This window comes from Mauremys reevesii, linkage group 5, assembly GCF_016161935.1.
Source record: "Mauremys reevesii isolate NIE-2019 linkage group 5, ASM1616193v1, whole genome shotgun sequence".
Taxonomy (NCBI): Eukaryota; Metazoa; Chordata; order Testudines; family Geoemydidae; genus Mauremys; species Mauremys reevesii.
The window spans coordinates 110,272,927-110,285,683 of NC_052627.1; the positions used below are offsets into that span (position 1 = coordinate 110,272,927).

General features: G+C 39.2%; 1 protein-coding gene across 9 annotated transcripts in view; it reads right to left on the reverse strand.

Moving 5' to 3' along the window:
* Positions 1 to 12,757, reverse strand: part of CPEB2 (cytoplasmic polyadenylation element binding protein 2) — an 89,627-nt gene that overhangs the window by 46,661 nt on the left and 30,209 nt on the right. For all 9 annotated transcript variants that reach the window (XM_039540049.1, XM_039540054.1, XM_039540050.1 and 6 more), the window contains exon 4: positions 8,172 to 8,222. In XM_039540049.1, the coding sequence (XP_039395983.1) occupies positions 8,172 to 8,222 (51 nt within the window). The remainder of the gene's footprint in view (positions 1 to 8,171; positions 8,223 to 12,757) is intronic.

Sequence of the window (12,757 nt, forward strand, 5' to 3'; positions counted from 1 at the left end):
GGTAACAGCAGATGCCAAAGCTCTGAATGAAGAGGCAGGAACATCAAAAGAAGCCCTGAGAGCATATTTTGCCACATTTTGTTCCTCTGCCGATATTTACTGGCCAGTCTCCTCTGATCATCTAGTGTCACTTCTGCACAAACAAAGCCAATTTTCTCCCACAAATGAAACCAGTAATGGGCCATCACTGCCTGCTAATTAGCCACTCTAATCCCTAGAGAAGAAAGAAAAACCTTCTCTCTATAACCAGGAGTCAAATGGGCGTGACCAGGCCTAAATCTATTACTGGCAGCTACAACCATCAAAGAATTTGATATGGAGTGAGTATGTAAATACTAAAACCCCCGCATGTGGTATTTGATACAGTTTATCTGCTTTTTAGAGATAGGTTAACAAGCAGAGATAGCCCAAACAGCTTTAGCAGGTTATAAAAGAGACCATCCAATTTGGTAATGAAATTCTATTCTTGGAAGGAGCACCAAAAAAAATGTCATATACTGGATGTGACGCTTCTTCCACAACAATTGAAAGGAAGTTCAAAGTCAATACAATACAATCCAATAATTCATAGATTTGTAAATCATCCGTAGAAGGAGACAACGCAGAATCAATGCCCATATGCTCATCAGGCAACAAATTCTGTATCCACCTGATCCTGCTCAAAAAGAGGAACTAATTACTCATCCTCTTCCTCAGAAAATGTTTTAAGGGCCACCAATCTGAGTTGCACATGCATCTGGTCAAATTGGATCCAAAGATTCCTCAGCAGCCGGATCCTTGTCAATAAGGATGTCACTACTTCATCAATAAGGTGGAGGATTCAAGAACTCTCATGGGGTAGCCCAATAAGGTCACTGAGACCAGGAAGGCCAATCTCTCCAATAGACGGGATCTGGGAACATACCTATAGGATTAGAAGACACAAATTGTCGACAAGATTAAGGAAAGCTAGAAGTAGGTGGCATATATCTGGATTGTTCAGATCTTTTTAACTTTCTCCATCCTCTTCTAACTGTGGATCCAACTTCAGTTCCACTATGAATTTTACCAGAGAGAGCAATGGCACTGGAGGATGCAGAGACACAAAAAGTGAGAAAGATTTGCCTGGAGATCCTGTAGGAGTCTTAGGAGGAGGTAAAGATGGATCTGGAGAAAGGCTCATAATATCTTCCTCTTTACCCCTCTTTTCAGGTGAAGGAGATTTAGATATCAGAACCAATGAAGTCTCTCTTTTCCTCTCCCCCACCCCAGATCTGATGAACACTCAGATGCTGAACAGTAACACTCATCTGTCACCACAGCAATAGCTGTCTTTTGGATCTGGTATCAGCATCAGAGTAGGAGCGGGCAATGATGCCACTCTTACAGGCTTAGGCATCACTGGATCTGAAGAGAGACTCCACTCCATTACCCTGGAATGTGAAGCCAATTGCAGAACTGATTTTGGTCTCAGAGTAGGAACGGCAGAAGACACATCCATATCAGATGGATCCAATAAATCTGACCCATGGGATCTGGCTCAGAGCAACAGAGGCTGTCTTCTCCCTCATCTTTTTCTGAACCAACATAGTTGGAATCGAGGCTTAATCATAGGTTCCCTTGTTGTCAACTGACCTGACTGTGCCTTCAAACACCTTATCAGCTTTAACAGGAGGCTCTGATAAAACAGAGACAGAAGCCTGAACCAGCAGAGACACAGATCACGGAATTCTTTATGCACCTTAACCTTACTAGATGAGGCGGTCAGAGCTGAAACAAGCCTAAATCTTCAAATCAATCTCCTAGAGCCCAGAGGCTTGGCAGCTTCCTTAGTCTAGAACACCTGCAGTCTATTTTGCCTCTCCTCATGCACTTTAGGTGCAAGAGTCTGACAAACAGAAGAACAACCTTCACCAAGGCACTTAGAGAATGTCCACACTGCATTTAAAAATTCGATGCTGGCCCATGCTCATGGGGCTCAGGCTAAGGGACTGTTTAATTGTTCAGGCTGGAGCCCTGACTCTAGGACCCTGTGAGGTGGAAGGGACCTACAGTTCAGGTTGCAGCCCCAGCTCAAACATCTACACCGCAATTAAGCAACTCCTTAGCCTGAGCCCAAGTCAGCTGACACAGGCTAGCTGCAGGTTTTATTTGCAATTTAGACATATCCTTAAGGTAATCAATGTAGTCATTTGGTGCTGGAAAGATGGCTGAGCAGGATAAGTGTCTATTAAATCCTGACTTTTTCTTCTTCTTCGGTTTCACTGTCACACAGAAACAAACAACTATACTAAACTAACTATAACTACAAACCCTAATTAAACTAACATTTCAAGTTATCAACAATTATCTAAAACACAAGTATAAGAGGAAAAAGACCCTCAGATCTCAAGGCCAGTGGTTCACTTCTATCTGGCACAAGTAGTTGGAAGGAACTGATGTGGTAGATGATGCAGCATCCCCTTAAATAGTCTTGCCCTTGGCATGTTCAAAGACGCTGAGAGGAGGGATTGGAGTGAGTGCATGTGCACTGTAACTCGCACTGCCTGGAGCAAGTTCTACCACTGTGCTGATTGCTGCAGCCTATTACCCATAACAGGGAATATTCAGAGCCACACAAAGAACAACCTAGAATACCTGACAAGAGTGCTCTTCTATTAAAAAGATCAAAATCAGTTAAAAAGCAATCTATGAAATCAGGCTTTTAAATGATTTTTTAATAAGAGCAATAAAACTTACATATATTTGAGGCTTTTAAAGAATTATAGCTATTATGCTGACTGCTAACTTCCAAACTGCATTGGGGAACCAATTCCAATTTCATTGGAATCAACGGCAAAATTGCATTGATTTAATCGACAACAAGATCACTCTCCAGATATAGATTCTCTCTCTTTATGACAAGGTTACTTTGTTTGAGTAGGCCAAAAGTATAAAGGTCTATTCTCCCAAGATCATTGATCAGAGCACAGAATCCACAAAATATACCATTGCATAACCTAATGTCTTGTATGGTAAAAGAGCTAGCATAGTGGGAAGAGAGAAGCGTCAAAATTCTAAAGAGGCTAGCAGGTTGAAAGTTGAATCAAAAATATGAATCTCCTACATTGGATTATATTGAAACATTTGACAGTTGCTCATAAAAGTGTAGCAGCAGTAGTAGTCATAGAAGAGATTTCCTTTACACCCACTTAGTTTCATTAAATCAATGGACATCTGCACGGAGCAGCTTCCAGAAGTGGGATATCTAGTGTGCAAGTTTCTGGTCCATCCACTGCTATTTTTAAGCCACTGGAATGAATTGCTGTTTAAAAAGTGAAGACCTGAAATGAACAGAGGGCCATAGCATCCACAGGCTGCCACTTAGCTTTGTGGTTGTAGTTGTTACTGTTATAACTAAGTCATTGCTGGAATAAGTTTTTTAACATCAAGGACATCTAAATGTAATCTAGTTTCCAGCCAAAATTTGGGGATATAGGGTCTGTACTGCCATGTGGTAAATTTTATTTCAACAGTAAACAGCTGTTTTTCATCCATTAAAGTTTGTAATCATCTCTAAAAGGGCAGCACATTACCCAAACAGCCTGATTCTCCAGACTAACAGTACACAAATCGGAATACTCCACTCACTTAAAATACTATATTGGAGAATTCTGATTTTGCAGCATTTTATACCCCATTTTGCATAGGTACCAATGACTACACAAGGTGCAAGACAATGGGAAAAAAAAATAAATCATGCCCAAGGCCTCTAATCTCAATACAAAGTCTTCTTACTATGATTGTGTTTTCATCAGCAAAGCTTTGACTCATAATTCTCCAATGGCATCAACACTCGCTATGTCTACACTTAGCAGCAGCATGTAACATATATACATGGCACGCCTCCTTAGCACCGGTATAAAAAGCACTGCCTCACAGTTTATGTTGTTTAACAAGTAAAGACATGCCAGAACATTAGGGTATATACCCTACACAGCTGTCTACATGTCCAAGCAGTTCCCCCACCTCTACAATTTTTTAGCAATGTAGAGTCCTGCTGCCTCTCCGCTGTTGGAAACTTTCCCCATCACAGAGAAAGGCTCTGGCAGCAGGGAGGCAGTGGGGAAACGCTCCAGAAATGAGGAGCTGCTTGAGCCTTTCCGTGCCATAGCAAAAAGGCTCCAGCAACAGCAAAAGGTTCTGGCAGAGGGGAAGCAACAGGGAAAGACTACGGAAGCTCCCTGTCACCAGACCCTTTCCCTGCCCCAATGAAAGACTCCAGCAGCAAGGGAAGTTGATGCTGGAAACTTTGCCTTCTGCCTCCCCCTGCCAGAGCCTTTCACTACCTGCTTTTCACTGCTGTGTGTAGCTACACATACCCTACACATGGCTGTCAGTGCAGACAGGCCATAGTAGCAAAAATAGCTGTACCGAGTCTACACTGCAACTTCCACTGTTGTCAGTTCTGATGCAGCTACACAAATGGAGAATTACAGGTCTACATTTTTGTTAGTGTCTACAAGACCTGTGCGTAAAAATTCTGATTTATTATTGCACTTAACATGATCCTCTAGCTCTGCCTGTTTCTGTAGACATAAAAAGCAATGTAACCAAAGTTCATAACATTACAGAAGCATGCCTCCATTGAGAAGCAGATGTTCATGAAGTTTTGACATATGAACATGAACTCTCTAATTTCAGCATGATTTGGGGAGAGTCAGACCTCTACTCAAAGAAGGAACAGTTACTTACCTTATAGTAATAGCTGTTCTTTGATATGTTCTGTACATGTGGATTCAATTTATGATGTGCTGTCACCCTCCACCCCCCCACGCGAGTTCAGAAGTTTTATCAGAGGTGTCTACACTACGGGTCGTGCATGCATCCATCATGTCCTCGCACTCCAACGGCATGCTTGGAGGGCACAAAGGGCAGAATGAGCTTACCCACTGTTCAGTAGTTTGTTCGCTGCCTAGAGTCCCATGAATAGTCTCCGAGCTGCAGGGATGGAGGACTGGTCATGGGATCCAAATGCAGAACACCTCAAAGAACAAATAGCTACTATAAGATAAGTAACCATTCCTCTTTCTTTGAGTTCCTGTGCATGTGAATCTCACTTATGATGTTTAACTAGCAGTTTGATGTTCCAGGTGGTGGGAGGTAGGTGGTTATTTGAAAAAGACTGAAGACCTTCTCTTCAAACCCGAGTATTAGGCTCTAGATGCTGACACCAGAGTATAATTGTTGGTAAATGTAGGCACTGAGGACTGTGTAGCTGGTCTACAAATTTCAACTATTGGAACACTACTGAAGCACACTGCTGAGGTAGCTTGGGATTTAGCAGAATGAGAAGTCACTGGAACTGGATGTTGTAGCTTATTAACAAGGTATGAAATCTTGATACAGTCCACAATCCATTTACATAATTTGAGGGGGGACTGGTCTAACCTTTGATAAATTGCCATACATGATAAAAAGTCTAGGAAATCTCCAGAACAGTCTCATGCTATTAAAATAATAGAAGAGACCCCCTCTGTTATCCAAGGTATGTAACTTTCCCTCATCAAGGGATGAATAAGGCTTTGGAAAAAATACAGTAAGTGCATATATTGACTAATGTAAAAGTCACAAAAATTTCAGGATAAATTTAGGGTGAGGCCCCATAGTTACTCTATCTGCATAAAAAAAAATGGGGATTTGACATGAGTGCTTGGATCTTACTTACTCTGCACCCAGAAGTAACTGCCACCAAAAAATTCACCCTTAATGATGGCGGGAGCAAGATGAAAGGGAATCAAATGGAAGTCCCATTTGTGAAGAAAGGGCTAAGCTCAAGTTTCACAAAAGTGGTATCTCTCCTACTGGTGGAAACATCTGCAATAGCCCCTTCAGACTCTTTGTGATGGTTCAATGGGAAAACACTGAGGAACAGTGAATAGGAGGATGAAAGGTCATAACTGCAGAGCAGTGAATTTTAAATTGAGCTAAATTCCAGGCCTGATTACTGTTTTTAAAGCAGTAGAGAGTCTAGAACGAATGGAATAGGATCAACAGGCTCAAGTTGCCTCACCTTCACCCAGAAGGAAAAATGCTTCCACTTAGCTATATATGTTTTCCTTGTTGAAGATTTTCTACATTCCATGAGGATCTCCTGGACCTTGGCAGAACTCCCCCTATTTGTTGACGTTAACCAGATAGTCTCCATGCTGTCAGATGAAGAGATGTTTGGTCCAGATGGAGTACGTGCCCAGAATCTTGAGAGATGTCTATCAGGAGTGGGAGAGTTATGAACCAGTGACTGGAGAGATGCAGCAGTTCTGGATACCAGAACTGGTAAGGCCATGATGGACCCACTAGGATCATTTGAGCCCTGTCTTGTCTCACTTTCCTTAGTATCCTGGGGATTAACAGGAATAGGAGAAATGCACAGACTAGGTGATCTGACCATGCAATATGAAACGTGTCTGCTAAAACATCCTGTCTGGCCCTCTCAACAACAAAACAGAGGGCACTCTCTGCAATCTCTGGTTGTAAATTTGCAGAAACCCCTGTGTCCTGAATACTCTGCTAGTACTGCATCTTTTAAAGAGCATTTATGGGGGGATGAATTCTTTTTGCTTAGCTGATCTGTCAGGGGGTTCAATTCCCCTGGAAGATGTCAGAGCTATACGGTGAAGAATGCACCATTCCGACAGTGAAACAACCTCTTCACAGGTCATCTGATTTTGCTGCCACTTGCTTGATTAAGTAATACATTGCTATAGAGCTGTCCATCAGCATGTATACTGCTTCGTGCTTTAAAAGAGGTAGAAACTATTTGCAAGCCTGGTGAATCACCCTCAATTCTAGGATGTTTACGTGAGCTGACAAATCTCCAGATGTCCACAGACCACGAACGTGAAATTGGTTTAGATGTGCATCCCAGTCCTTTCTACATGTGTCAACAATTAACGGTCTTCATGGGCATTATCCGAATGAAAGAATTCTCAGTAAACATTGTTTGGATCTAACTACCAGTGAAGAGACAACAGGATTGTTACTTGTTGATTCATACTGTGGATGTTTGGACTGAAGAGGTCTCAGTCTGGCGAAAGGTGTCATATGAGTACATGAGGCCATTCAAGATGGCAGGCCCTAATGAGAAATTCATTCTAGGTTACTTAAGCTGAAGCAATATCAGAACCGGTAGCAATTATCTTCAAGAACTAATGGAGGAATTCACAGTCAAACTGGGCAGGCATATATAATGGAGTCCCACAAGGGTCAGTCTGGGTCCAGTATTATTCAATATTTTCATTATTCACATGGATAATGGAGTGGGTACACTTATAAATTGCAGATGACACCAAGCTGGGAGGGGTTGCAAGCACTTTGAAGAACAGGATTTGAATTCAAAGTGACCTTTACAAATTACAGAATTGGTTTGAAATCGTCAAGATGAAATACAATAATGACAGGTGCAAAGTGTTTAACTTAGGAAGGAAAAATTAAATGCACAACAAAATAGAGAATAACTGGCTAGGTGGTAGTTCTGCTGAAGAGAACTGGGGGTTATTGTAGATCACAAATTGCATATGGAGGACACTAAGCTGTTCTGACTTTCTGCTGAGGAGCAGTTAGAAGGAATTGTGGGGTAGGTGGGGTTGCTCTGCCCTTTATGCTCTCATGGGTGTGGGTGTGTGGAGGGGGGGGGCAGGGTGCATACACAACCCCTTCCAGACACTAGTGAAAACTTCTGAACTCCTGGATGCTGTGGGGAAACAAGCACACCGTAAGTGGGAGCTATATGCACAGGAACTTGAAGAAAGCTAGTTCCAAATCCTCTCTCATACACGAAAGTGTTACTTCAGACGAACACAGCCTTAGTTGCATAATTCACACAAAATATACCATGTCAGAAATCCATACTTTCTATTTTTTTTAGTTCTTGCTTTCTATAAATACTAAATGTTTTCTGGTGAACAAAATATTGTCTTCCTTGGGAACAGAAACTAAATACATTTTCATATGAGAATTTCAAATTTAAAGTAAGCTAGATCTAATTAAAAGCTGTTGTAAGATTAATTCTTACCATTTAATGCTGAAAGATGGTGACAGTCCCTGGAAACAGGTAACTCAGTAAAAGAATACAATATTCCATTTTTACATTAACATTTCAGATTTAAGCTAAGCTAGAAATAATTAAAAACTGTTAGAAGATTATTGCTTACCATTTAACATCAGAAGATTGTCAGTCCCTGGATGTGGATAACTCAAGCGACCTTAAAAAAATAAAAATAAAAAGGCACTGTGATTTTAGCTATTATGCTTAAAAAAGAAGAAAAATCACTGCCTACAGTTTAAATATATACTGTATTTTCATTCTGCCTAGGGGACATAAAGAGCTAATATTTAACTCCAAGCACATTAGCAACAATACCCTTGACCCAAGTTAAAGTTGACAAGAACAAACTTCTTAACCTTAATTCTCTGGTCATAAGATCTGCAGTGTGCTTTTGGGATCAGCTCCAATAGGATAAAGCCACTTTTTGTTTCATGCAACCCAGAAATAGTGCTGGCTGCTCTAGTACTTTCTTTCATACTCACTGTGAAAACTTGTTCACATGCAATTGTTTAGCAGAGTCTAATTTTTTCAGTCTGGAATTTCTCCATTGAACCAATGTATCAAAAATCCTGTTATGAGTTCAAATTAAAACATTTAACTTGCTTTTAACGGATTTATAACTGCATCTTGTTGTACTTAATATAATTGCTGCATATATTGTTCTTCCCACTAAGTTAGTTTGACAAAACCAAACCAAACCAAAAATGTTTCAATTACTGATTTTTTAAAAAAAGCCTTTAGAATGCTAACATTCTTTAAAGTTTCTTGGAGATTCCTGCTAGCTAGTTCATGGATTAAAAATGTAAAATTATAAAATACAAAAAAGTGTGTTAAAGTAAAAATTACAGGAAATCCTCATGTACTCACACCAGGATTTAAAAATATTTATTGCAGCAAATAGAGTCTTGTCAGTTAAATTTCATGTTTAAAGTGCATAGAAAAATGTCTCCTCATTCCAATCTCCTTTTTATTAAAAAAAGGAGAAGTTTTCTGTTCACAGGAAGCTGCAAACATGACAGTACTGCAAACTGACCTACACAGAAACTTACAATAGCTGCTCTGTTTAACTGCAACATGCCTTAAAGCACAAGTAAAAAAAATCCCAACATATCCATACATTTTATTGGTATTAAAACATTCTTGCTTTACTATAATCTGAAATCATATATTTTTAATTTGAAAATTCAATATTATCATGCTGTAACCAGATGATTGCTGAGACAATGAAGGATCCAATCCTGCAGCCCTGTGTATGTGGAACTCACGCTGATTTCAGTGGGAGTTGTGCATACAGAGGACTCAACTACTGAGTAACTATTAAAAGATTTTGTGCATACTTGTACCTTTAAAGCATGCATGCACAAACCAGTAGCCACTCTCACTTTCAAGTTGCCTAATACTTCCCATTATAAGAAAAATTCAGACTTTTTTCCTTTGGAAAACTAAAGCCTCTATGGTTTGCTGCAGGACCTTGAAATTTGGCAGGGGGATAGTCCTGGTGCCCAAGACGATATCTTTTTGTGTCCCAGAAAAGCTTTTTGCTGAAAATCTGTTCAAATATAATTTGGTTTTGGCCTTTTTCTTTAAGAAAAAGAAAACAAATGCGAAAATTACATACCAAAAAGCTACAAAAAAGAAGAAAGTTGATTATAAAGTCAAGTACTCAGAAATGAGAAAATACCAGAATTAAAGCTTCCTTATGTGCATTATGACACAGTTTTTAATTACATTACTACATACTACTTTTTCCACAAGTTCCCCTCCTCATTCAGTGTACAGAATGCATGGTCCTTAAGTGAATGAATCAGGATTCCGTAGGATCCCTGACTCATTTACGTTAGAAGCTGAAGGTGTGTGGTGAATGAGGAAGATGACCGCAGAAAGAAAAAGGATAATCTTGTGGTTAAGACAGTTGATTAACACCCCCCAGAGCTCTGTTCTATCCCTAACTTTGACAGACTTCCTACATAATCATGAGCAAAGCACTTAAACTAAAATAAAAATTTCCAGATGTACTTTATGTTCCTCATTTTCTGGGCTCCAAATATGAGACAACTGAAGTCCACTTTTCGGTTGTGTTGAGCATTCACAACAATCAAAGACAGTGGGAGCTGTGGTTGGTCAGCCCCACTGACAGTAAGGCAGTATGTTCTGGAAAAGTGAGCACAGAATTGAAAGTGAGGCAGTCCAAAATTCTAATTTTGGATCTGCTACTGATTCACTGTGTGAAATTAGGCAAGTCACTTGGCCTTTCTGTCTCAGTTCTCCAGTGCTAGTCTGTAAGAGGGGGATAATACTCATCCGTGCTCAGCCACAGGGTTGTTGTGAGGACTGATGAATTAGTATCTCTATAGTACTTTGAGAACATCAAGTGCTATAACACAATCACGTCCCTGGGTATATCAAGTTGGGTACTCCAAATTCGTGGAGTTTTGCAAATTTACTCTTAATGTTCCTGTGCCTCAGTTATCCCTTTGTAAAACAGGAATAATACTTTCCTTGAGCTAGAACAGAGAGAGAATTTAAGATACTATGTTGCTAAGCCCCACAGACAAGCTTATGATGAAATAAGTAACTTCATTTTTTGTGTAGGGTTGGGATGGTGTTTGTTTGAAGGAGGATTAAAAAGAAATATAGAACAGTTATCTTATTCACCAAGCCCCATTCGGCTTGTGCATTGGTTGGACAGGCAACCTTAATTTGGGCATTTCCTACCTTTGGAGTGCTTGACTTTGTAACCCTAAGAACATTTTTAACATAGCATTTTTGCATATATAATTATTATTATTATAGTTTGATTTTTGCAAGTTCTTGTGTGAGAGCAAACCTCGGCACTTGCAGGGAATGCAACTGGTTTAATGGGATTATGTGTGGATGTACAGTTTTTCCTGCATGAAGTCAGTTGCAAGATCAGGGTTTTTTTTTTAAACAATTCTCCAATTTCTTTTCAATTTTTTTGAAAGTGGATGTTAATAAAATACAATTATGTTCTTATTAAATGCATGTTTGAGTGGTTAAGCACACTAAAAAGTCAAAGAGTTTAAAGAGACATTGTCAATCTCAAATCAGTCAATTAAAAAAAGTTAAGAGAATATTCAGGTACTACGTTTTCCCATTTCTCTCTATCAACTTTTGTTGTTTTTACAACCATAATTTTCCTATTTTCAAAAGTGTCTCTTTACCCTAATGATACATGAAAGACCGACAAACAGAGGTAAGGAAACTGTGAACCCAACCTCACAAAGTTCTGTCAAATATAAAAAGTAAAAAAATATTTTTTTCCAAGTCTCTTTCAGTGATATGTAAAAAAAAATTCAGGTAATAGTGCAATTTTAAAATTGTCATCTCCTTAAGATTACTCAGCAACATAACTTGGTGGTGTGTTGTGTATCTTGTGTATTTTATGAAGTATAAAATGTGCAACAACACTGCTAATGTTACGAGAGCAACATTAACTTTTAGTAGAGACATTAATATTTGAACTTGCAATCTTACTGTTGCACTAATGCTAATTTTTTTTTGCAATTCATTTCCTAAGTTCTATTTCCCTTATGGTGGAAAAAAAAATATATCTGTAAACAGTTACAAATTTGTAAGTCTGCCGCCCCCACACCTCCTCCATTTCAGTGAGCATGGTCCATCTGGTGGCTTTCAAAAGCAAGCTCTTCAGGTGTGTTGAGACTAAGTAAGATGCTAGGAATGGAAACTACAAATAAGAAATGCAGATACAGAGAAGCTTTCAATTATATCAAACTCTTTTTTCCATAGGTAAATCTATATTGTAATTTTCCTTTCCTCACTATCTCCTAGTGTCTATTATAATAATCTACTATTCTTGTAATATTCCTAACAATTTCCCCAAGTTTGTTTTCCCCTTACAGAGAAGCACAGAAAAAAATGTGTAATGCCTGTTTACCACTACCTTACAAAATGGGTGTAAAATATTACCACTTATGTAAATGAGTGGCTACTTCTGATTTGGTAATATTTTACATCTATTTTCAGAGGTGTAAGTGGCTACAGGAAAGCAAGTAGTGGTGAATCAGGCCTCAAGACTAATATTGCTTCCTTTCAATACAGAACACGTTAAACACACAAAGGGAGGGGGGAAAAATAAAATAAAATAAAGACTCCAGCCTATCCACACTGGAGACACAATTCAGGCTCTTCAACAAAAATAAAAAGAATCCCCAAAGCGACACCATAAGCACTAGTTTCTCAGTTCTAATGCACTTCCACGAGAAGCATAGTTACTTCTCCAATTGCCTGTTAACATGACCTAGTCTAGCATAAGTACACTGAATTGCTTACTGTTGCAAAACCTATAAATCAAGTCTTCTCTGTGTGTTTTTGGCATGAGCAAGAAGCAGTTTGGGGGAACCTCCCCCCCACAAAAAACATTTCTGAAAGAGGCAGCCTGGGGACCAATGTTCAGGTACTTCAGCTTGGCTTTTCTCTGATGTTCTCTAGTGCTCCTCAAAACAACTTGAGTCAGATGTTAATAGAAGAATCAGAAAGGAATAACTTTATAATTTTGGTATATGACCTCACTGTCGTCAGCTCGGATTCTACTGATCTTAAAAGTTAAGTCTCCAACTTAAATGCGATTTACTAATATTTTGATGTGAAATGTCTGGTGAGAACGCAATATGGATAAAAAAAATCAATCCAGATGTTAAATATAACAATCTT